The sequence below is a fragment of the Carcharodon carcharias genome, chromosome 17 (genome assembly GCF_017639515.1).
Source record: "Carcharodon carcharias isolate sCarCar2 chromosome 17, sCarCar2.pri, whole genome shotgun sequence".
NCBI classification, from domain to species: Eukaryota; Metazoa; Chordata; class Chondrichthyes; order Lamniformes; family Lamnidae; genus Carcharodon; species Carcharodon carcharias.
The window spans coordinates 108,944,275-108,966,439 of record NC_054483.1 but is presented as its reverse complement, the minus strand read 5'-3'; the positions used below and the strand labels follow the sequence as shown (position 1 = coordinate 108,966,439).

Below are 22,165 nucleotides of genomic sequence, written 5' to 3'. Positions count from 1 at the left end.
TGTTGCTAAGTTTATTCAGGCTGCAGTTGCATTGACACCTTTGTGTCATTCATTGATGCAAAAGTGACTGTACACTTTGAATTCCTTACTCTGGAGTGGAACAGTGTCAGACTCCCTTCTACAACAAATTGGGTTGATGAAGCAGAGTTAACATTTTGGATTGATGACCTTCCGTCAGAACTGGCAGAAGTTAGAGATTTATAAATTTATGGCAGGTACAGAGACCAGGGGGTAAAAGGGGAAGGAAAGGCTGAAAGGAAAGAAAGAAAGACCTGCATTTATATAGCGCCTTTCAATATCGCAGGACATCCCAAAGTGCTTTACAGTCAATGAAGCACTTTTGAAGTGTCGTCACTGTTGTAATGTAGGAAATGCAACTCCTACGAAGCTCCTACAAATAGAAACATAAACATATGTAGAAACGTAGAAAATAGGAGCAGGAGCAGGAATAGGCCATTCAGCCCTTCGAGCCTGTTCCACCATTCGTTATGATCATGGCTGATTATCCAACTCAATAGCCTGCTCCCGCTTTCTCCCCATATCCTTTTGATCCTTTTCACCCCAAGAGCTATATCTAACTCCTTCTTGAAAACATACAATGTTTTGGCCTCAACTACTTTCTGTGGTAGTGAATTCCACAGGCTCACCACTCTCTGGGTGAAGAAATTTCTCCTCATCTCAGTCCTAAATGGTCTACCCCGTATCCTCAGACTGTGACCCCTGGCTCGGGACTCCCCCACCATCAGGAACATCCTTCCGCATCTACCCTGTTAGAGTTTTATAGCTTCCTATGAGATTCCCCCTCATCCTTCGGAACTCCATTGCACAGTGATAAACACTAAATAATCTGTTTTTGTGATGTTGAAAAGTCAGTGCCTCTGACAGGACAGAACTCCTCAGTACTGCACTGGGAGTGTCAGCCTTGATTTTCTTTTTGTGTTCGAGTCTCTGGAGTGGGACTTGAACCCAGAACCACTGACTGAGAGGCAAGAGTGCTACCCACAGAATCAGAGCTGACACCTAAGGGACTGTGATAGGGTGGAGGGCAGGAACGATTAAATGCCAAAGGAATGATGGTACAAAGCAATAGGGTGTGGTAATGGACCAATAAAGAAACCACGATTGGGTCTTCTAGAGGAAGCGTAAATAGCAACCACAGAACAATTACCAGCAACTGCTGGCCAAAGAAACAGAAAGGATGTTTATGATCGGAAGTTGCTGAACTCAATATTGAGGCTGGAAGGTTGGAAAACATCTAATCGAAAGAGGTGCTGTACCTTGAGATATTGGATAATGGGGATATTAAAACAAAGGACCAAAAGCTTGGTCAAAGAGATAGGTTTTAGAGAGGGTCTTTCAGGAGGAGAGAGGTGGAGAGCTAGGAAGGTATTCAGTAGGGGTCATTTTAGATTATGTTTCAATTACTGGCATGAGGCCACTTGCCTCACTCAGCAGGGGTGAGGGTGGAGGATACATTGACTAAAGTAAGCGAGACTGAAAATTGTGGTGTTGGAAGACGGAACATGTAGCATAGTGGTATTGTCAAAGGACTAGTAATCCAGGGACCCGGTATACTGCTCTGGAGAATTCAATTTAAAAAAAAAATCTGTAATTAAAGTCCAATGATGACCATGAAACCATTGTCGATTGTCGTAAAACCACTCCCCCCGCCCCTGTTCACTCATGTCCTTTAGAGAAGGAAATCTGCAGTCCTTACCTGGTCTGACCTACATGTGACTCCAGACCCACAGCAATGTGGTTGACTCTTAAATGCCCTCTGAAATGGCCTAGCAAGCCACTCAGCTGTATCACATGGCTACAGTAAATTGGACCTTCACCACATGGTGGTGGGGGGGTGGTGGTGGGGTAATAAAATCTCCTCATCAGACATCAGAGTCTGGTTTTAGAAATGTTTTCACAATATTGGGATGTCCCAGAAATATTTAATAAACACAGTATTTCGAGCTAGTCAGCATTCTTGACATGCAATAAAATGGAATTACTATTTGTGTAAAGCACTTTGGCTAATTTGCATGGATGGCTAGATTATGCCACAGAATTATTTCACTACTTTACAACTGTGACTACACTTCAACTGTGACTACATCATTCATTGTAAAGTGGTTTGGTATGTCCTGTGGTTGGGAAAATTGTTGCATAAATGCATTTATTTTGTTCTTTCTTCCTGCCTGTCTGTCTTTTTCTCTTTCCTTTTCTCTGCTTTGGTCTGGGACATCTTTTACATTTTGCTGCTATGTTCCAGTGGGACAGTAGACCCTGTGGATCACCTACTCAGAATCACACAGTGCAGAAGAGGCCCTTCGGCCCATCGAGTCTGCACCGACACGTGAGAAACGTCTGACCTGCCTACCTATCTAATCCCAATTACCAGCATGTCAATGTTATTTCTATCTGCTTATTATGGCTTTCTGTTACTAAAAAGGTTTCTGTCGATTGGAGTGGAGGACCATTATTTTTCATTCGAGTGACCGCTAGTCTGAGGACCCGGTAGCACTGGAAACTTAGTTTGGTGCGAGTCTCGATGTGGGTGTCAGGTGTCCATTTATAACCAAATGTGCTTTTATATTTGGACAAGTGTGAAGGAGAGTGAGGCAGGGCAGGGGTGTGTGTGTGTCTGTGTGTGTGTGTGTCTGTGTGTCTGGCTGAGGAGGTCAGGTAGGCATGGCCTCCATTGGTTTGAGTATGGAGGTGTTAGAGGAGGTTGAACTCCTGCACTTCGAGGCTCTGCTTCCACCATCTGGGCTCAGAGCTTGCCATTCAATACAGTGTGAGCACCTGACACACTTTCATTTGCCACAGAAAAAAAAACTGATACGAATAATGGGAGCTTATGAAATTTTTGCTGCTTTTTTGCGAAGAAATGTCATTTATGTGCAATTTTTAAATGAAATATCCTAAGCAAATTACTTCATGGCACAAGCAAAGGTAGAGACATTTTCATATTTTAAGCATTAATACTAACACTTGTATTTGAAATATTCCAATACTATGTTGCAAAACCATCTCAATAATGTTCTGAGAAACTAAGTTCTATATTAATCAAGCAAAATTAACAGTAACATAAATCTTGCTTCTAAAATGTCAGTGTTGCTGCTCGTGCTTATGGCAACTTGTGCACGCGGGCGCTGGTCAGGTTGTGTGACGTTATGCCAGTGGTGGAGCTCAGGATCCTGGGCCCTTCTCTCAGCCGTTGTGTTGCACACTAGTGACTTGTGTTCTGGTCCAGCTCTATTGCACTTTGAGAACCACTATTCTCAAGGACAATATGGTCCGGAGCTTGAATGAGAGTCATGACTGTAACTTTCATCTTCTGGCCTTGGACCCCACTCAGTGTTGTCCAATCCACCAAGCATGACACTGCCACTAGAAATAACCTTAATGAAAAGAAAGATTGCGTTTCTGTAGCCCCTTTCATAACCACAGTACTGTCAAAGTGCTTTTCAGCCAATAAAGTACTTTTGAGATGTAATCACTGTTGCAATGTAGGATGTGTGGCAGCTAATATGCGCACAGCTCCCACAGACAAGCAATGGTTCATGAATGTCCTTTAGGAAAGGAAATCTGCTCTCCTTATCTGGTCTGGCTTAAATGTGACTCCAGACCCACAGCAATGTGGTTGACTCTTAACATGCCCTCTAAAATGGCCTAGCAAGCCATTCAGTTGTATCAAACTGCTGTGCAGTCTACACGGAATGAAACCGGTGGATCACCCAGCATCGACCTAGGCACCGGAAGTGACAATGGCACACCCAGCCCTGTTGACTCTGCAAAGTTCTCCTTAATAACGTGTGGGGACTTGTGCCCAAATTGGCAGAGTTGTCTCACAGCCTAGTCAAGCCTGACATTGTAAATATGATTCTGTGAATATGACTATGTCCAAGGTACCACCATGACCCACCAGAGGTGGTGGCACAGTGGTATACAGTCCAGAGGGAGTTGCCCTGTGAGTCCTCAATATAGACTCTGGGCTCCACGAAGTCTCATGGCATCAGGTCAAACACGTTTAAGAAAACCTCCTACAGGTTACCACCAACTGTCCTCTCAGTTGATGAATCAGTGCTCCTCCATGTTGAAAACCACTTGGAGGGAGGAAGCACTGAGGGTGGCAAGGGCACAGAATGCACTCTGGGCTGGGGACTTCAATGTCCATCACCAAGAGTGGCTCAGTATCACCACTACTGACCAAGCTGGCTGAGCCCTAAAGGACATAGCTGCTAGACTGGGTCTGCGACAGGTGGTGAGGGAACCAACAAGAGGGAAAAGCCTACTTGACCTTGTCCTCACCAACCTGCCTGCCGCAGATGCATCTGTCCATGGCTGCACTGGTAGGCGTGACCAATGCCAGGAGCAGCACCAGGCATACCTAAAAATGAGGTGTCAACCTAGTGAAGCTACAACACAGGACTACTTGCGTGCCAAACAGTGGAAGCGCAAGGGATAGACAGAGCTAAGCGATCCCACAGCCAATGGTTCAATGTAAGCTCTGCAGTCCTGTCACATCCAGTTGTGAATGGTGGTGGGCAATTAACCGCTCACTGGAGGAAGAGGTGGCTCCACAAGTATTTCCATCCTCAATGATGGTGGAGCCCAGCACATCAGTGGAAAAGACAAGTCTGAAGCATTTGCTACAATCTTCAGCCAGATGTGCTGAGTGGTTGATTCATCTCTACCTCCTGCTGAGGTCGCCAGAAATATAGATGCCAATATAATTCACTCCATGTGATTGCAAGAAACAGTTGATGGCACTGGATACTGCAAAGGCTATGGGTCCTGACAACATTCCAGAAATAGCGCTGAAGACTTGTACTCCAGAACTTGCTGTGCCCCTAACCAAGCTGTTCCAGTACAGCTACAACGATGGTATCTTCAATGTGGAAAATTGACCAGATATGTCCTGTACTGCAAAAAGCAGGACAAATCCAACCTGAACAATTACCACCCCATCAGTCTACTCTTGATGGAAGGGGTGATCAACAATACTATCAAGCAGCACTTGCTTAGCAATAACCTGCTCACTGATGTTCAGTTTGTGTTCCGTCAGGGTCACTGAGCTCCTGACCTCATTACAGCCTTGGTCCAAACATGGACAAAAGAGCTGAACTCCAGAGGTGAGGTGAGAGTGACTGCCCTTGACATCAAGGCAGCATTTGACCGAGTGTGGCATCAAAGAGCCCTAGCAAAACTGGAGTCAATGGGAATCAGGGGGAAAACCCTCCACTGGTTGGAGTCATACTTAGCACATAGGAAGATGGTTGTGGTTGCTGGAGGTCAATCATCTCAGTTCCAGGTCATCACTACAGGAGTTCCTTAGGATAGTGTTCTAGGCCCAACCATCTCCAGCTGCTTCATCAATGACCTTCCTTCCATCATAAGGTCAGAAGTGGGGATGTTTGCAGATAGTTGCACTACGTTCAGCACCATTCATGACTCAGATACTAAAGCAGCCCATGTCCAAATGCAGCAAGATCTGTACAATGTTCAGGCTTTGGTTGTTAAGTGGCAAGTAACATTCACATCACACGTGTCAGGCAATGGCCTTCTCCAACAAGAGAGAATCTAACCATCTCCCATTAACATTCAATGGCATTGCCATCGCTGAATCCCCACTATCATCATCCTGGAGGTTACCATTGACAAGAAACTGAACTGGACTAGCCGTATAAATACTGTGGCTACAAGAGCTGGTCAGAGGCTGGGAATTCTGTGGAGAGTAACTCACCTCCTGACTCCTCAAAGCCTGTCCACCATCTACAAGGCACAAGTCAGGAGTGTGATGGAATACTCCCCACTTGCCTGGATGAATGCAGCTCCCACAGCACTCAAGAAGCTCAACACCATCCAGGACAAAGCAGCCTGCTTGATTGGTACCCTTTCCACCACAATAAATATTCATTGCCACTCTACGCATAGTAGCAGCAATGTGTATCTTCTACAAGATGCACTGCAGCAATTTACCAAGGCTCCTTCAAGAGCACCTTACAAACCTGCAGCCTCTACCACCTTGAAGGACAAGGGCAGCAGATGCATGATAACACCACCATCTGCCAAGTTCCCCTCCAAGCCACTCACCATCCTGACTTAGAACTATATCAGCGTTGCTTCACTGTTGCTGGGTCAATCCTGGAACTCCCTCCCTAACACCCTAAGGTGTTTCTACACCACAGGGACTGCAGCGGTTCAAGAAGATAGCTCGCCACCACTTCTCAAGGGCAATTTAGGGATGGGCAATGGATGCTGGCCTAGCCAAAGATGCCCACATCCCATGAATGAATGAAATATATATATATATATAATGTATGTAAAAAAATTATGAAAATGGGATAATGACCAGATGATTTGTTTTTTAGTGATGTTGATAGTGGGATAAATATTAACTAATACATCTGGAAGAAGACATCAGCTCTTCAAAATAATTTCATGAGATCTTTTTACATGGAATGCTCTGCTTCATTGGCAGAGGTATAGCATATAAAAGTAAGGATATAATGTTGGAATTGTATAAAACACTGGTGAGGCCACAACTGGAGTATTGTGTGCAGTTCTGGTCACCACATTACAGGAAGGACGTAATAGCTCTGGAGAGAGTGCAGAGGAGGTTTACAAGAATGTTGCCAGGGTTAGAAAAGTGTAGCTACGAGGAGAGATTAGATAGGTTGGGGTTATTTTCCTTAGAACAAAGAAGGCTGAGAGGTGACTTGATTGAGGTGTACAAAATTATGAGGGGAATAGATAGAGTGGACAGGATAAAATTGTTTCCCTTGATGGAGAATTTTAGAACCGGGGACATAGATTCAAGATAAGTGGCAGAAGGTGTAGCGGGGACATGAGGAGGAACTTTTTTGCGCAGAGGGTGGTGGTTGTCTGGAATTCGCTGCCCAAGTTGGTGGTAGAGGCAGAAACTTTAAACTCTTTTAAAAAGCACCTGGATCTGCACCTTAAGTGCTGTAAGCTGCAGGGCTGTGGGCTAGTTGCAGGAAGGTGGGATTAGAAAGGACACCTGGGTGTCCTCAGGCTGGCATGGACAAGATGGGTTGAATGGCCTCCTTCTGTGCTGTAACTTTTCTGTGGTTCTAACTGCCTGAGAGGGCAGATAGGGCCTCAATTTTATGTCTCACCTGAAAAACACTTCTGTACAGGAGTGTCCGTTTTGAATTTTGTGCTCAAGCCCTGGAGTGGGATTTGAAGTTGACCTCGCTGTCTCTCTCCTGACTCAGAAGTGAGTGTGTTCCAAACTGAGTCAGAGCTGATGATAAAGGAAGGTCATTGACAAAAATGCCTCTCTCCAGCTGTTTGTTCGGCTCCACGATTTAACAGCAGATGACTTCATTCTACTTCACATTCCTCTGATGGGATCTAAAATGACATGATGAATAGAGTTAGCTTCTCCTTTTGAATCTTCAGTATCTCTACTTGACATTCCTTGTGGTGGATTACAACTGTCTGCTGTTACTTTGATGTGGTGATAAATTTGTGTGTAGATGGTTGCAAATGTAACTGGGTGGCAAGGCAATTGGTTTATCATGCTGTTCTGATATAAGTAGGCATTTTGCAAACAATTAAAAAGTTAGTGAGGGATTGGATTATCCAATGCAACATCCATAATATCAGGATAGAAAAGGATTAGCTAGCCTGTCCTATGCATTTGTGATTCCTTACATGAATACCCTCTACTAACCTGGAGGCATGAAATTGTCTGGGAGAGGTGCAAAACCACAACTTGCATTTATCTAACACCTTTTTAAAGATAAAATGTCTCAAGGTGCTTCACAGGAGCTCCGTCAAACAAAATTTGCCACTGAACTACTTAAGGGGAGATTAGGGTCGCTGACTGTAAGCTTGGATAAAGAAGTAACCTTTAGGACCAAGAGGTTTATAGAGGGAATTCCAGTTCTTATGGTGTAGGCAGCTGAAGGCTTGGCCACCAATGATGGAATGATTAAATTCGGGTTATGCAAGAGGCCAGGACTGGAGGAGCGCAGATATTGGAGGAATGTAGGGCTAAAGGAGATTACAGAAATAGGGATGGTAAGGCCATGATTTTAAAAACCCAAGCTAATTAGGCAAAAAGTTCCAATGTAATCTCTTTGGGTGATCAAAGCTAGTCCAGGATACCACATTGACCCTGGTGTAAAAATGTAGGATACCCACATCTTGGTGATCATTACCCAAGCCAGAAAGAGGTCTAGCTTTCTCTGATGTACGATGAAGCATTGTTCTGCCCAAGTGGCAGCCGGTTCCTCTCTTCTCTGGGGAAAATGAGAACCGCCTAATATCCAACCTAGTTCTACCCTTTGTAACTTGTCAGCATAAACCCTGGCCCTTCCTAACAGATCCAGGTGAAATAATTGATCCACGTAAACCCAATATAATCCTATAAACCTCTGTCGGGGCTCTCCTGAGTTTGTTTTGGGAATGTATATAGGCCCAGCATAGTGAGCTTATCTGGGTAATTAAGATGTTGTAAACCAGACATTAATCCTGCAACCCTTCTCTCCACCCTTAACAAAGCCTGGGGGATCCAAACTGGGTACAGTATTCTAATTGAGGTCTAACCAAGACCTTGTTCAATGACAAAATGGTATGTTTTATTTTATGGTGAATTCTCCTGTGATGACAACCCAGTGCTCACAAAAAAAACAAGAGATGGGAGCAGGATTGGATGCCATGACCTGTCAAGCCTGTTCTGCCATTCAATACGACCATGGCTGATCTTGGCTTCAATCCACTTTCCCACCTGCTCCCCATATCCCTTGATTCCCTGAGAGACCAACAGTCTGTCTATCCCAGTTCAACAGTGGAGTATCTACAACCCTCTGGGTTAGAGAATTCCAAAGATTCACAGTCATTTGAGTGTTTTACAACCTTGAATGGTGTGAAGCTACTGCAAAAACATTGGTCATGAACCTTTAGAAAGAGATACACTCCGTCACCCAGATCTCTTCCATTAACCGCTAGCTTCAATTCTCTTCCACAAGAGCACACAACACAGGAATTAGGAGCAGGGGTAAGCCATTTTGCCCCTCGAGCCTGCTCTGCCATTTGATAAGATCATGGCTGACCTGATTGAGGTTTCAACTCCACTTTTCTGTCTGCCCCCTTCACTCCCTTGCTGATCAACACTCTATCTAACTCAACCTTGAATATATTCGATGACCCAGCCGCCACTGGTCTCTGGGGAAGAGAATTCCACTAATTCCCCATAGGGTGCATGAGCATTTAACATTCGCTCTGCCCTTGATTCTACTCGACACTGTTTTTCTCAGTTAAATATCATTTGCCAAAAAACAGGGCCATTCCTTCAATGCATTGAGATCTACTTGCTATAGTTTAGCATCCTCAAGTGCATTTGAGTACTTTGAGCTTGTGAAAAGGGCTATATAACTGGAAATTTATTTTTTTCTTTACAATGTAAGTTGTGGCATACAGTGACTAGAACCAGCTTTAAGAATTTCGTCAAGAATTCCTCTCCGAAGTTGACCAGACATGGCTCAAATTGCATGCAGTTTTTCATACATGCAGAACGCATATCATACGACTAAGCTCCATCCTACAGTCAGTATTGCTTAGCAGCAGCTCAACATAATGGATAATGTAGAGAAACAACCAAGACTGATAATCAAGATGAAAGCAAAATTACTGCGGATGCTGGAAATCCGAAACAAAAACAGAAAATGCTGGACAAACTCAGCAGGTCTGGCAGCATCTGCGGAGAGAGACGCAGAGGTAACGTTTCTTCAGAGTTCTGAAGAAGATTCATAACGGACTTGAAACGTTAACTCTGTTTCTCTCTCCACAGATGCTGCCAGACCTGCTGATAATGAACGTTTGCACTGAAGGTTCATAATGTACCAAAGTTTGACAACTACTTGCAGTCAGAAAAGGGACCAGCTTATTGAGCCCAGTGGTCTGTTCCTGCTTTCCCCCAGAATTCTATTTTTCTTTATCCTGGAGGGTGTGTCAAACGTCCATTGCTGGAGTCAGATCCTCGCAGATGTTTGCTGTGAAATGGAGTTGTTTCTTTCATTCACCCACGGGAGATGCCCCTTACAGTGCTACAATGCAGTTCTGTGAATTTACTGCCTCTGCTACCTGCCCCAGTGGCTGTTGCTGGTGTGTGAGAGCCTAAATGATGAGTATTGCAAGGCTAGCAACTTTGAAAGGCAAAATGGGTGAACCCTTGTGTTCGTGCTCATACTTGCACCTGCACATGCAGCAGAGGTTACTGGGTTGGAATCAGGAGCAGGAACCTGTTTGGGGTCTTTTCTTCTTATCCCCCCCTGCCCTTCCGCCTCCTTCCCACCATCCACTCTTTCCTGACCCAGGAGCACTGATACCAATTGCACAAGCCCCTACTGTACTTTGGATGAAATGAGCACAGACCAGGGAGTGAAGCTTGTTCGATCTTATGCAATTTGCTTGGATTGCTGACATTTCAGTTCATAGTGCGGGAGGCCCTGTCTGTTCTCTCAATTTGATGTGAAAGATCCCATGACACTAATCGAAGATGAGCAGGGGAGGAATCCCTGGTACCAATGTTAATCTCTCAACCAACATCAGTGAAACAGTTGAGCTGGTAGTTTTGCTGTTTGTGGGACCTGGCTGCCTACAAATTGGTTGCTGTGTTTTCTACATTACAGCAGTAACTGTGCTTCGAAAGCACGTACTTGGCTTTGAAGCACTTCGAGGTGCCCTGAAGTCATGAAAGGCACTAAAGAAATGCAAGACTTTTCTCTCCCCCACAACTCAAAAGGAAAGAGAATGTGGATACCAAGCCAGGAGTCATTGCAATCGTGTGGCGCATTGCTTTTAAGAAAAAGTTTTTATTTTGTTGGGATGCCTCAATAATAAGCGATGAGATTTTAAAAAAATCTACCACTCCTTCCTTCGGGCTTAATGGAAGGTGGTGCATTCCATGCCTTTCCAGCTGCTCGTCCACATCCCCGGTTTCAGTCACTCTACCATCGGCGACTGTGCCTTTAGCTACCTGGGGCAGAATTTTGCCGTTGGCGAGCAGGGGGCGGTGTGGGCACTCGGGATGATGTCGGGTGGAACCCCCGGCGTCATCCCGCCCCATTTAAATTTTCAGGAAGGCGGGGCCGCAGCAAAATCAGCTGCGGGCCCCCGACCTGTCAATGGCCAATTGAGGCCTTTGACAGGATCAATTATACAATTAAAGGATCTTCCCTTAAGGCTGGCAGGCAGACCAGGTGCCCCGGCGGCAACTAGATAAAACATGAAAACTCGTCCACCGGCGGGATGAGGTTTCATGCAGGGTTTAAAAAAAGTTTATTAAACTTATTATGTAAATTGTGAACATGTCCCATCAATTGTGACGTTGTCACATGAGGGGGACATGTTAAAGAATTTGTTTTTCTATTTTTAAAAGTGTCAGCGATCTCCCTGAGGCTGCACCTAGCCTCAGGGTGATGTATGCTCTATCATGCCCATGTGCGAAAGAGTGCACTCTTGCATTTGGGGAATCCACCCCCCCCCCCCCCCCCCCAGCCCACACAGGGAGCGCATAGTGCTTCCCACCGGATGTCACACTGGGTGGGCCTTAATTGGCCTGCCCACGTAAAATGGCGGCGGGGCCCACTTCTCCAGCAGGGATTGGCTCCCTGCCTGCTGGAGATTGGTTCGTGCCCACTCGCCACCAGGCAGAAAATTCTGCCCCTGATCTCCAAAATTCCCTCCCGAATTCTCTCTACCATTCTAGATCACGCTCCTCTTCCCTTTGAAAAGGCCCCTTAAATCCGACCACACCTCCTAATGTGCAGCTTGGTGTCAAATTTTGTTTGGTGAAGCTTCCATAACATGTCCATGGATGTCCTAGTACATTAGAGTTATATATGTGCAAGATATTGCTGCTCTGAGAAATTCAAGGATGGTTCAGGTACCGGCTAAGGCATCTCCATTATTTTGTGATGTTACACAGAGTATCATGCAGCTGCTGCCGGCAGTACATTATAATGCTGCTCTGAACTGGTCCCCCTCACCATTTGCTGAAGGTTAGTGTAGTTGGTTCAGGTTTCACCTCCTTTTTAACACAGCGATTAACCAATGGGATATTTTGCCCGTTGGGGTGAAGCTGGAGGCAAAGCAATGAGTTTTGCAATGTTGGCCAGCCTGATTCTGGTGCAGAGTGACTGGCGCTAACTATCAGGGAAGCAAACTAATCACATGCTTTACAAAATACTGAAGAGCTGCCAGCGTTTTTTTTTTGTTGCGTGAACTGTGCCAATTCCTGAACGAGCCAGTTACATTCCTGGGGAAAGAAGTATTTTAGCAGCAGTTGGAATTTTGTGCAACAGAGCAAGCCTCCAACATGCTGCCAGTGAGCGACTGGCTCTTGTTTCGTGTCCCGAAGGCATTAACCTGAAGCAGTCACTCTCTCTCAAGTGGGTCATTCTCCAGGTTGTCTGGCTTCATATTGGCTGGCCGGTCATAGCCAAGAGAATGGGCTTGTGCTGTTGATCCTGGCAGCTCTGCCTGTCAGCAGAGGCCCCCTCCTTCCGTCTGCAGTGTTTAAGTTGCAGCCGGAGGTAGGGCTTGCCCCACCACCCCCTACCCAGGGTGGCAGCCGCCATGTCTTGAGGTGGCTCCCTCCAACTCTCGTTTTTTTTTGTTTCAATGATGCACACAGGCCGTCGACGTTGCAGCTGAGCTAACTTTATTGAGAACACATTTTCCTAACGTGAACACATTTCTGCACTAACTGAATTCTACCAAGACAGGTTCCAACGTGTGCCATCTGACCTTCAAATCCCAGGTCAGGTGACCCTCTGTCTGGTACAGAGTGCTGTATGGTATCTAATACTGGAGTCCACTACCACAATCAACTATTATCATGACAATAACGACAGCAGTCCCACTTCTTCGAGGTTCTGGCTCCGTATCCAAATTTGGGGCTACCTCCCCTCTAGGTATAAGTGCAGCATTGCCCAATGCGGAAGGTGGAACGACAAGCTGGCAACACACGTACATTGGGAAAGCAAACCTACCTGGAGACTAATAATTAGCAGACCCAGGGGTGTGCACCAGTCAGAATTCACAATGCATTATAGCAGAGAGAGATATACAGTGTCCAGATAACTGGAGGCGTGCAGCAGCAATGAGTTGGGAGCATGGGGGCCGCAACAGTTTGTGTGGCCTTGTCTAATTTATTTACAAGCTGAGTGTCCACAAAGGTAGCAGTGTTATCTTCTCACTGAACATACTAGAACCTAATCAGCACTGATTCTGCTGAAGACAGTACTCTTCAAGTCAATGCAGTGTACTGTCCTGATTTTACAGCACTACTGAGGCCCGTGCTGCTTTTGTGTTGAATTTAGTAATGTAACCGTGCCTGTCGGCTCCCAGCCAGTGCTAAACCCAAACTAAATTTCTCCGATTTGCTAAGGCCGGCCAAGTGGCTTCTTGGGTCACTTCGGAGGTCACTGCGATTCAACCACATAAAGAAAGGGAAGGAATTGCATTTGTGTTGTGTCCGCGTGATACGGGACCTCCCAAAGTACCGCACAGCCAAAAAAGGATTTATTTGAAGTATGGTCACTGTGGGAAATGCTGCAGCCAATTTGTGTACAGCAAGCTCCCACATTCAGCAATGAGCAGATAATCTGTTTTACTGATCTTGTTTGAGGAATAAATATTGACCAGGCTCTGAGGTGAACTCCCCTGCTCTTCTTTAAAATGATAGCACAGGATCATTCCTGCCTGAGAGGGCAGATGGAGCCTTGGTCTAGTAGAATTTTGTTTTAAAAAAGTGGCACCTTTGACAGTACAGCACTCCCTCAATACTTCACTGGAGTGTCAGCCTAGATTTATAAACTCAAATCAATTCAATAATCCTTAGAATCTACTTCAGCCTATCCATTATACATTATATTTGGTATCATTAAAAGCTTTTATAGGCACCTGTTGCTCCTTTTGCTGGCACCCTGGTAAAAAACGTCACACTGTGTGACATACAGTGATTTGGCTGCCAAATAACCATCAAATGGTTCAGCCAGAACCCTTTAAGGAAGCAATTCCAGTCTGACCTATGAGCAATCCCAGCCCTATATTGTTGCTCAGTGGATAGCACCCTCCTTTCTGATTCAGAAGGTTGTGGGTTCATGTCCTACCCCAGGGACGTGAGCACAAAATCTGGACCAATATGCCCAATGCTGCGGTGTTGGAAGTACCGCTTTTTCGCTGAGGCATCGAACCGAGGGCCCGCCTGCCCTCTCAGGTACAAGACCCCATAGCGCTATTTCGAAGAAGGGCAGCGGAGCTTTCCCCAGTGCCTTGGTCAATGCTTATCCCTGAATCAACCTCACTGAAACAGATTATCTCGTTATTATCATCTTGCAGTTTGTGGGACCCCGTGGAATTAGCTGCTGTGCCCAACTTCCATGATGATGCTTCAGAGCTACTAAATTGGCTGTAAAGCACTTTGGGGAAACTGTGAAAGGTGCTACAGAAATGCAGACTTGTTCTTGTACTCCTTCGTGCACTCTCTCTGCCTCTTTTTTTCCTCTGCGTCTCTCTCTCTCTCTCTTTCTGTGCCTCGTTCTCAAAAGGAAACATGCTCTCCTTTGTAGTTTTGAGCGTGTTTGTTTAAGAATGACTTTTTTCCCTGAGATTAATAACAGAAGGATTAGTTGTCATGCTTGGTTGAATTTTTTTGCTTGCATGTTTCAAGTTTAGACTTGCAAAGGATGTAATAGATTACTATGAGTAAGCTGTAAGGAATTTATAGCAACAAGTGGCTCAAATAACATCATAACCTGCCAAACAATATTACAGCTTGATCAGATTACTGGCTGTAGAAGCCATTTATTCCCAACATTAAAAACATAATAAATAGGAGCAGGAGTAGAGGCCATATGGCCCTTTGGGCCTGCTCTGTGCAATAAGATCATGGCTGATCATCTAACTCCACTTTTCCTGCCCTATCCCTATATCCCTTGATTTCCTTAGTGTCCAAAAACCTAACAATCTCATTCTTGAATATACTCTCATGACTGAGTCTCCACAGCCCCCCTGGGGTCGAGAATGCCAAAGATTCACCAACCTCTGAAGAAATTCCTCCTCATCTCAGCCCTACATAGCTGACCCCTTATCCTCTGACCCTTAGCTCTTGATTCCCCAGGCAAGGGGAAACAGTTTCTCAGCATCTACCCTGTCAAAACCCTTAAGAGTTTTATATCTTTCAATGAGATCACCTCCTACTTCTAAACTACAAAAAAAAAGGCCCATCTACTCCACAAGGGGAGTAATTGAACTAGCAAGTGATCACAGGCCTGTAACTGAATTTAGAATTTATGCCTAGAATAACATAGAATGTAGAGACCAGACTCAGGCCATTCAGCCCAACTGGGCTATGCTAGTCTTCATGCTTCACCATCTTCAGCCAATCCTATCAACATATCCTTCTGTTTCTTTCTCTCGCATGTGCTTGTTCAGCATCCCCTTAAATATATCTGTGCTAATCACCTGAGCTACTCTTACTGGTAATAAGTTCCATATTCTAATTACGCACTGGGTGAAGACATTTCCTCTGAATTCTCCTGAATAGACTTCAAGAGACAGACTGGTGGAATGTGCAGATATATATAGTGAATGAAATTTAATGCAGAGAAGTGTGACTGAAATTTAATGCAGAGAAGTGTGAAATGATACATCTTGGCAGGAAGAATGAGAAGAGGTTGTATAAATAAAGGGTAGAATTCTAACAAGGTGCAGGAGCAGAGAGACTATGGTGGGTATATGTTAACAAATCATTGGAAGTGACAGAGCAGGATGAGAAAGTGGTTAAAAAAGGCATATGGGATCTTGTGCATTCTAAATAGAGGCACAGGTACAACAGCAAGGGAGTTATGGTGAACCTTTATAAAACTCTGCTTCGGCCTCAGCTGAAGTATTGTGCCCAATTGTGGGCACCACGCTTTAGGATGTGAAGGTTTTAGAGAGGGTGCAGCAAAGATTTATGAGAATGGCTCTAGGATGAGGAACTTCAGTTGTGTGGATCGATTGGAGAAGGTAGGACTGTTCTCCTTGGGGAAATGAAAGTTGAGAGGAGGTTTAATTGAGGTCTCAGAATCGTGAGGCGTTTGGACAAAGTTGATAGAGGCAAACTGTTCACATGTGCAGAAGGACTGAGGACAAGAGGACCCCAATTTAGGGTGATTGGCAAAGCAATTAACCGCAACAGGAGGAAAATCTTTTTATGTAGCACATGGTTAGGATCTGCACTGCGCTGTCTGAGTGTGTGGTGGAGGCAGATACAATTAGAGTTTTCAAAAGGGAATTGGAAGTAAAAAACGTACAGGGCTGTGGTGAAAGGGCAGGAGAGTGTCAAGGTGGGTTGATCTTGCAGAGAACTGGCATGGACTCAATGAGCTGAATGGCCTCTTTCTGTGCCACAACCATTCTCTGATGCTGTAATCCTTAAGGTCTTTATCACCCCTCAAGCTTTTTTTTGCCTAGAGAAAAGATCCCCAGCCTGTTAAATCGTTCTCATGGGTATAATTGATCTATTTTGGTTTCATCCCTGCAAATCTTTTTTGGCATCTTCTCCAATGTCTCTATGTCCCTATATCTGAAGATGTGTTGCACAGGCTCGAAACATTAACTCTGTTTCCCTCAGCGCAGATGCTGCCAGACCTGCTGAGTTTTCCCAGCATTTTCTGATTTTATCTCTATACCCTTGTTTCCCATTCCATTCACTTGCGGTGAAACTCTGATATGAACACAAGGTTGCAATCTAATGGAACAGGTAGATGAGTCCTTGAATCAGGAGATTCTGTTATAAGAAGTGATTTGAAATCACCATGACACCATGGATAAGCACATGGCTTCATATTTTAATGAAATAAGAATGGCACTGGGGTTGATTCCTGGGTTGAACCAAGTTGCGCAACATCTGTGGGGTTGACAGTGGCCGGGGGTGTTGATAACATTGGCCTTAGTGGACCTAAACGAGAGCAGCGGTAACAATTTATATTCATATGTTGCCTTTAACATGTTAAGCACATCGAGATGTTTTATTAAGAGCATTATAAAACAAAATCTAACACCTTGCCAGATAAGGAGGTCAGATGGTCAAAGAGGTCAGTTTTAAGGAGTGTCTTAGAGGAGGAAAGAGAGATAAAGGTGGAGAGGTGAAGGGAGGGAATTCCAGAACTCAGGGTCTATGCAGCTAAAGGTACATCCACCAATGGTGGAGCAATTAAATTCGGGAATGCTCAAGAGACCAGAATTAGAGGAGCACAGATATCTCGGAGGGTTGAGGGGCTGGAGGAGACTACAGAGATTGGAGGGTGGCGGGGTTGGAGAGTGAGGCCATGGAGGAATGTGAAAACGAGAAGAATTTTGAAATCAAGATGTTGCTTGACAGGGAAGGAGTCAGCGCGCTCAGTGGGTGATAGGGGCTTGGTGTAAGTTAAGACCCAGGTAGCAGAGGTTTGGACGACCTCCTGTTTACAGAGGGTAGAATGTGCAAGACCAGTGAGGAGTGTGTTGGAATTGTCAAGTCTAGAGGTAACAAAGATATGAGTGAGAGTTTCAGCAGCAGATGAGCTTAGACAAGGGCAAAGTCAAGCCATGTTACGGAGAAGGAAATAGGTGGTCCTAGTGATGGTATGAATAGGAACATAGGAAATAGGAGCTGGAGAAGGCCATTCGGCCCCTTTGAGCCTGCTCTACCATTCAGCTAGATCATGGCTGATCTTTTACTTCAACACCATTTTCCTGCACTATCCCCATATCTCTTAATGTCTTTAATATTTAGAAATCTATCAATCTCTGCCTTTAATTTACTTAATGACTGAGCCGCCACAGCCCTCTGGGGTAGAGAGTTCCAAACATCGACCACCCTCTGAGTGAGGAAATTCCCCCTCATTTAGCCCTAAATGGCCGACCTCTTAAGATGTGGCTGGAAGCTCATCTTGGGGTCAAATGTTGACACCAAGGTCGTGTACCATCTGGTTTAACCTCGTACTGTTGCCAGGGTAAGGGATGGAGTTAACAGCTAGGGAATGGAGTTTGGAGTGGGTTCTGAAAACAATGCCTTCAATCTTCCTAATATTTAATTGGAGAACGTTTTTGCTCACCCAGTACAGGATGTTGGGTAAGCTGTCTGATAATGTCACAACTGTCGAGAGAGGCGATGGTGAGGTAGAACTGGGTGACATTAGCGTAAATGTGAACGTTAACACTGGGCTTTCAGATGATATGGCCAAGGGGCTGCATTTAATGAGACTAAGGGCGGGTGGGGAACAAGGTTAGATCTTTGGCGGAAACCAGAGGTAATGGTGCAGACATCTAAATAAAGCTAGCAAGGTTTTCCTACTCATGGTTATCCTCTCAGCTGCAAGAAAGCATGTAGCTATTGAGCAAGTGTATGTAGCTTCTGGTGTTAGTAAGAAAATCAAAACTTAATCTAAAAAGGACAATTGCAATCTACCACTTCACAAAGCAGGTAATTAAAATAACCTCTACTAATAGCATCATCCTGTTCCCTGTTATCTTCTAGCTGTCAAAATGAGTTAATTGAGGTCCTAATGTATGTTCTAAATTATGAGTTGCTGAATGGCTATAACTTTATCTTGAATTTAGCTCTCATGGTTAATGAACTCATCTGAATCACTTGGTTAAATTGTAGCCTTATTGCTCTCTTGTACTTTTGCTAAGTTCAATGGCATGCTTTTTTTGCCTTACTGTGTAAGGGATTGTGTGTGTTTTTTTTGCACCAGATTGCAATTGTTGACTTATAGACGTTTGCTGCACAGAAAGAAGCCATTTAGCCCATCATGCCTATATCAGCTTATATTGCTAGAGCAATCCAGAATTGAGCACTCTGCTCTTTCCTGCAACATTTTTCTGCATCGAGTGTCTCTCCACTTTATCCTGTAAAGGTCACAGGCTCTCCGTTCAACCACTCCGTGACAAAACATTTCCCCTATCACTAGAGAAACTAATGGGGCTAAAGGTTGATAAGTCCCCTGGACCTGATGGGTTGCATCCTGGGATATTAAAGGAAGAGGCTACAGAGACAGTGGATGTACTGGTGGCAACCTTCCAAGGACCCTTAGATTCTGGGAAAGTCCCAGAGGATTGGAAAACTGCCAATGTAGCACCCTTATTTAAAAAGGGAGGGAGACAAAAAAAAACAGGTGACTATAGGCCAGTTAGCCTAACATCCGTCATTGGAAAAATGTTAGTGTCTATTAGCAGAGCATTTAGAAATACATATTATAATCAAGTAGAGTCAGCATGGCTTCATGAAGGGGAAATCATGCCTGACAAATTTATTAGAATTCTTTGAGGAGATAGCAAACAGGATAGATAAAGTGGAACCAGTAGATGTAATATATTTGGATTTCCAAAAGGTGTTCAGTAAGGTATCGCACATAAGGGTACTTAATAAGATAAGAGCCCATGGTGTTGGGGGTAGTATATTAGCATGGATAGAGGATTGGCTAACTAATAGAAGACAGAGAGTTGGAATAAGGGGAGCATTTTCAGGATGGTAACTTGTAACTAGTGGAGTGCCACAGGGATCAGTGCTGGGGCCTCAATTATTTACTATATATATTAATGACTTAGATGAGGGAAGCGAATGTACTATCGCCAAGTTTGCGGATGACACAAAAATAGGTGGGAAGGCAAGTGGTGAGGATGACACAAAGAATCTGCAGAGGGATATGGACAAGTTAAGTGAGTGGGCAAAAACTTGGTAGATGGAATATAATGTGGGAAAATATGAGGTTATGCAGTTTGGCAGGAAGAATAGAGGAGCTGAATATTAATTTAAATGGAGAAAGACTGCAGAAGGCTGCAGCACAGAGGGATTTGGGAGTCCTTGTGCATGAATCACAAAAAACTAGCATACAAATTCAGCAGGTAATAAGAAAGGCAAATGGAACGTTATTTCAAAGGGAATGGAGTTTAAAAATAGGGAAGTCTTGCTAAAACTATACAAGGCACTAGTTAGACCACACCTAGAATATTGTGAAGATGTACTGGCATTGGAGGCAGTCTAAAGAAGGTTCACGAGGTTGATCCTGGGGATGGAGGGATTTTCTTACAAGGAGAGCTTGAGTAGGTTGAGCCTATACTCATTGGAGTTTAGAAGAATGAGAGGCAGCCTTATTGAAATATATAAGATTCTTAGGGGGCTTGACAGGGTAGCTGCTGAGAGGTTGTTTCCCTTTGTGGGAGACTCTAGGAGCAGATGACATACTCTCAGAGTAAGGAGTCACCTGTTTAAGACAGAAATGAGGAGGAATTTCTTCTCAGAGGGTAGTGAATCTGTGGAATTCTTTGCCGCAAAGGGCTATAGAGGTCGTCAAGTATATTCAAGGCTGAGATAGACATTTTTAATCAGTAAGGGAAACAGGGGTGATGGAGAAAAACCAGGAAAGTGGAGGAAGATTATTAGATCAGCCATGATCTCATTGAATGGCAGAGCAGACTCATTGGATCAAATGGCCTACTTAAAACCATAGAAAAGTTTCAGCACAGAAGGAGGCCATTCAGTCCATCTTGCCCATGCCAGCCCAAGGACACCCAGATGCCCTTTCTAATCCCACCTTCCTGCGCCCGGCCCATAGCCCTGCAACTTACAGCACTTAAGTTACTTTTAAAAAGAGTTTAAAGTTTCTGCCTCTACCACCAATTTGGGCAGCGAATTCCAGACACCTACCATCCTCTACGTAAAAAAAATTCTTCCTCATGTACCCTCTACACCTTCTGCACTTATCTTGAATCTATGTCCCCGGTTCTAAAATTCTCCATCAAGGGAAACAATTTTATCCTGTCCACTCTATCTATTCCCCTCATAATTTTGTATACCTCAATCAAGTCACCTCTCAGCCTTCTTTGTTCTAAGGAAAATAATCCCAACCTATCCATTCTCTCCTCGTAGCTACACTTTTCTAACCCTGGCAACATTCTTGTAAACCTCCTCTGCACTCTCTCCAGAGCTATTACGTCCTTCCTGTAATGTGGTGACCAGAACTGCACACAATACTCTAGTTGTGGCCTCACCAGTGTTTTATACAATTCCAACATTATATCCTTACTTTTATATGCTATACCTCTGCCAATGAAGGAGAGCATTCCATATGCCTTCTGTACAACCTTGTCTACTTGAACTGCTGCCTTCAGGGACCTGTGTACTTGTACACCAAGATCTCTCACTTCATCTACCCTCTTAGTATATTCCCAATTATTGTGTAATCCCTGTAACTGTTTGACTCCCTAAATGTATGACCTCATACTTCTCTATGTTAAAATCCCTCTGCCACTTTACCGCCCAGTCCACCAACCCATCTATATAATTTTGGAGATTATGACTATCCTCTACACTATCCACTACTCGGCCAATCTTTGTGTCATCTGCAAATTTCCCAATCTTGCCCCCCACATTCAAGTCCAAATCGTTAATATATAACACAAACAGCAAGGGTCCCACCACCGAGCCTTGTGGAACACCACTTGAGACAACTTTCTATTAGCAAGGGCATCCATTGACCATTACCCTTTGTTTCCTGTTCCAAAGTCAACCCTTTATCCAGTTTGCCACATTACCTTGAACCCCATGGGTTTTTACTTTCCTGACCAATCTGCCATGCGGGACCTTGTCAAATGCCTTGCTAAAATCCATGTACACAACATCCACCGCACTACCTTCATCAACCCTTCTTGTCACTTCCTCAAAGAATTCAATCAAATTTGTGAGGCTAGACTTTCCTTTAACAAATCCATGCTGACCATCCCTGACTAGTCCATGCCCTTCTACATGACAGTTAATCCTATCTCTCAGGATTGATTCTACTAATTTGCTCACCACTGATGTAAGACTAACTGGCCTATAATTGTTTGGCATTTCCTTTTATCCCTTTTGAAACAATAGAATTATGTTTGCATTTCTCCAGTCCTCCGATACCTCCCCTGTATCTAGTGAAGATTGGAAAATCATCCTCAGTGCATCTGTTATCTCCTCCCTGACTTCCTTCAGCAGCCTCGGAAACAATCCATCTGGCCCTGGTGACTTATCCACTTTCAAGGATTTCAACCCTTTGAGTACTTCCTCTCTCTTTATGACTATCCCGTCCAATATCTCACAGTGTTCCTCCTGGACTACTATATCTACATC

The 22,165-nt window shown here is 44.4% G+C and overlaps 1 protein-coding gene across 3 annotated transcripts in view; it reads left to right on the top strand.

The window, feature by feature from the left end:
• zgc:123010 (uncharacterized protein LOC641500 homolog) overlaps window positions 1–22,165 on the top strand; it is a 204,531-nt gene that overhangs the window by 5,232 nt on the left and 177,134 nt on the right. For 2 of the 3 annotated variants that reach the window (XR_005945696.1, XM_041210198.1), the window contains exon 2: window positions 22,031–22,056. The exons of the other annotated variant lie outside the window; for it this stretch is intronic. Coding sequence is in view for 1 of the 2 variants with exons in the window: in XM_041210198.1 (XP_041066132.1) it covers window positions 22,031–22,056 (26 nt within the window). In the remaining variant the exon portion in view is untranslated. The remainder of the gene's footprint in view (window positions 1–22,030; window positions 22,057–22,165) is intronic. 3 annotated transcript variants of the gene reach the window in all.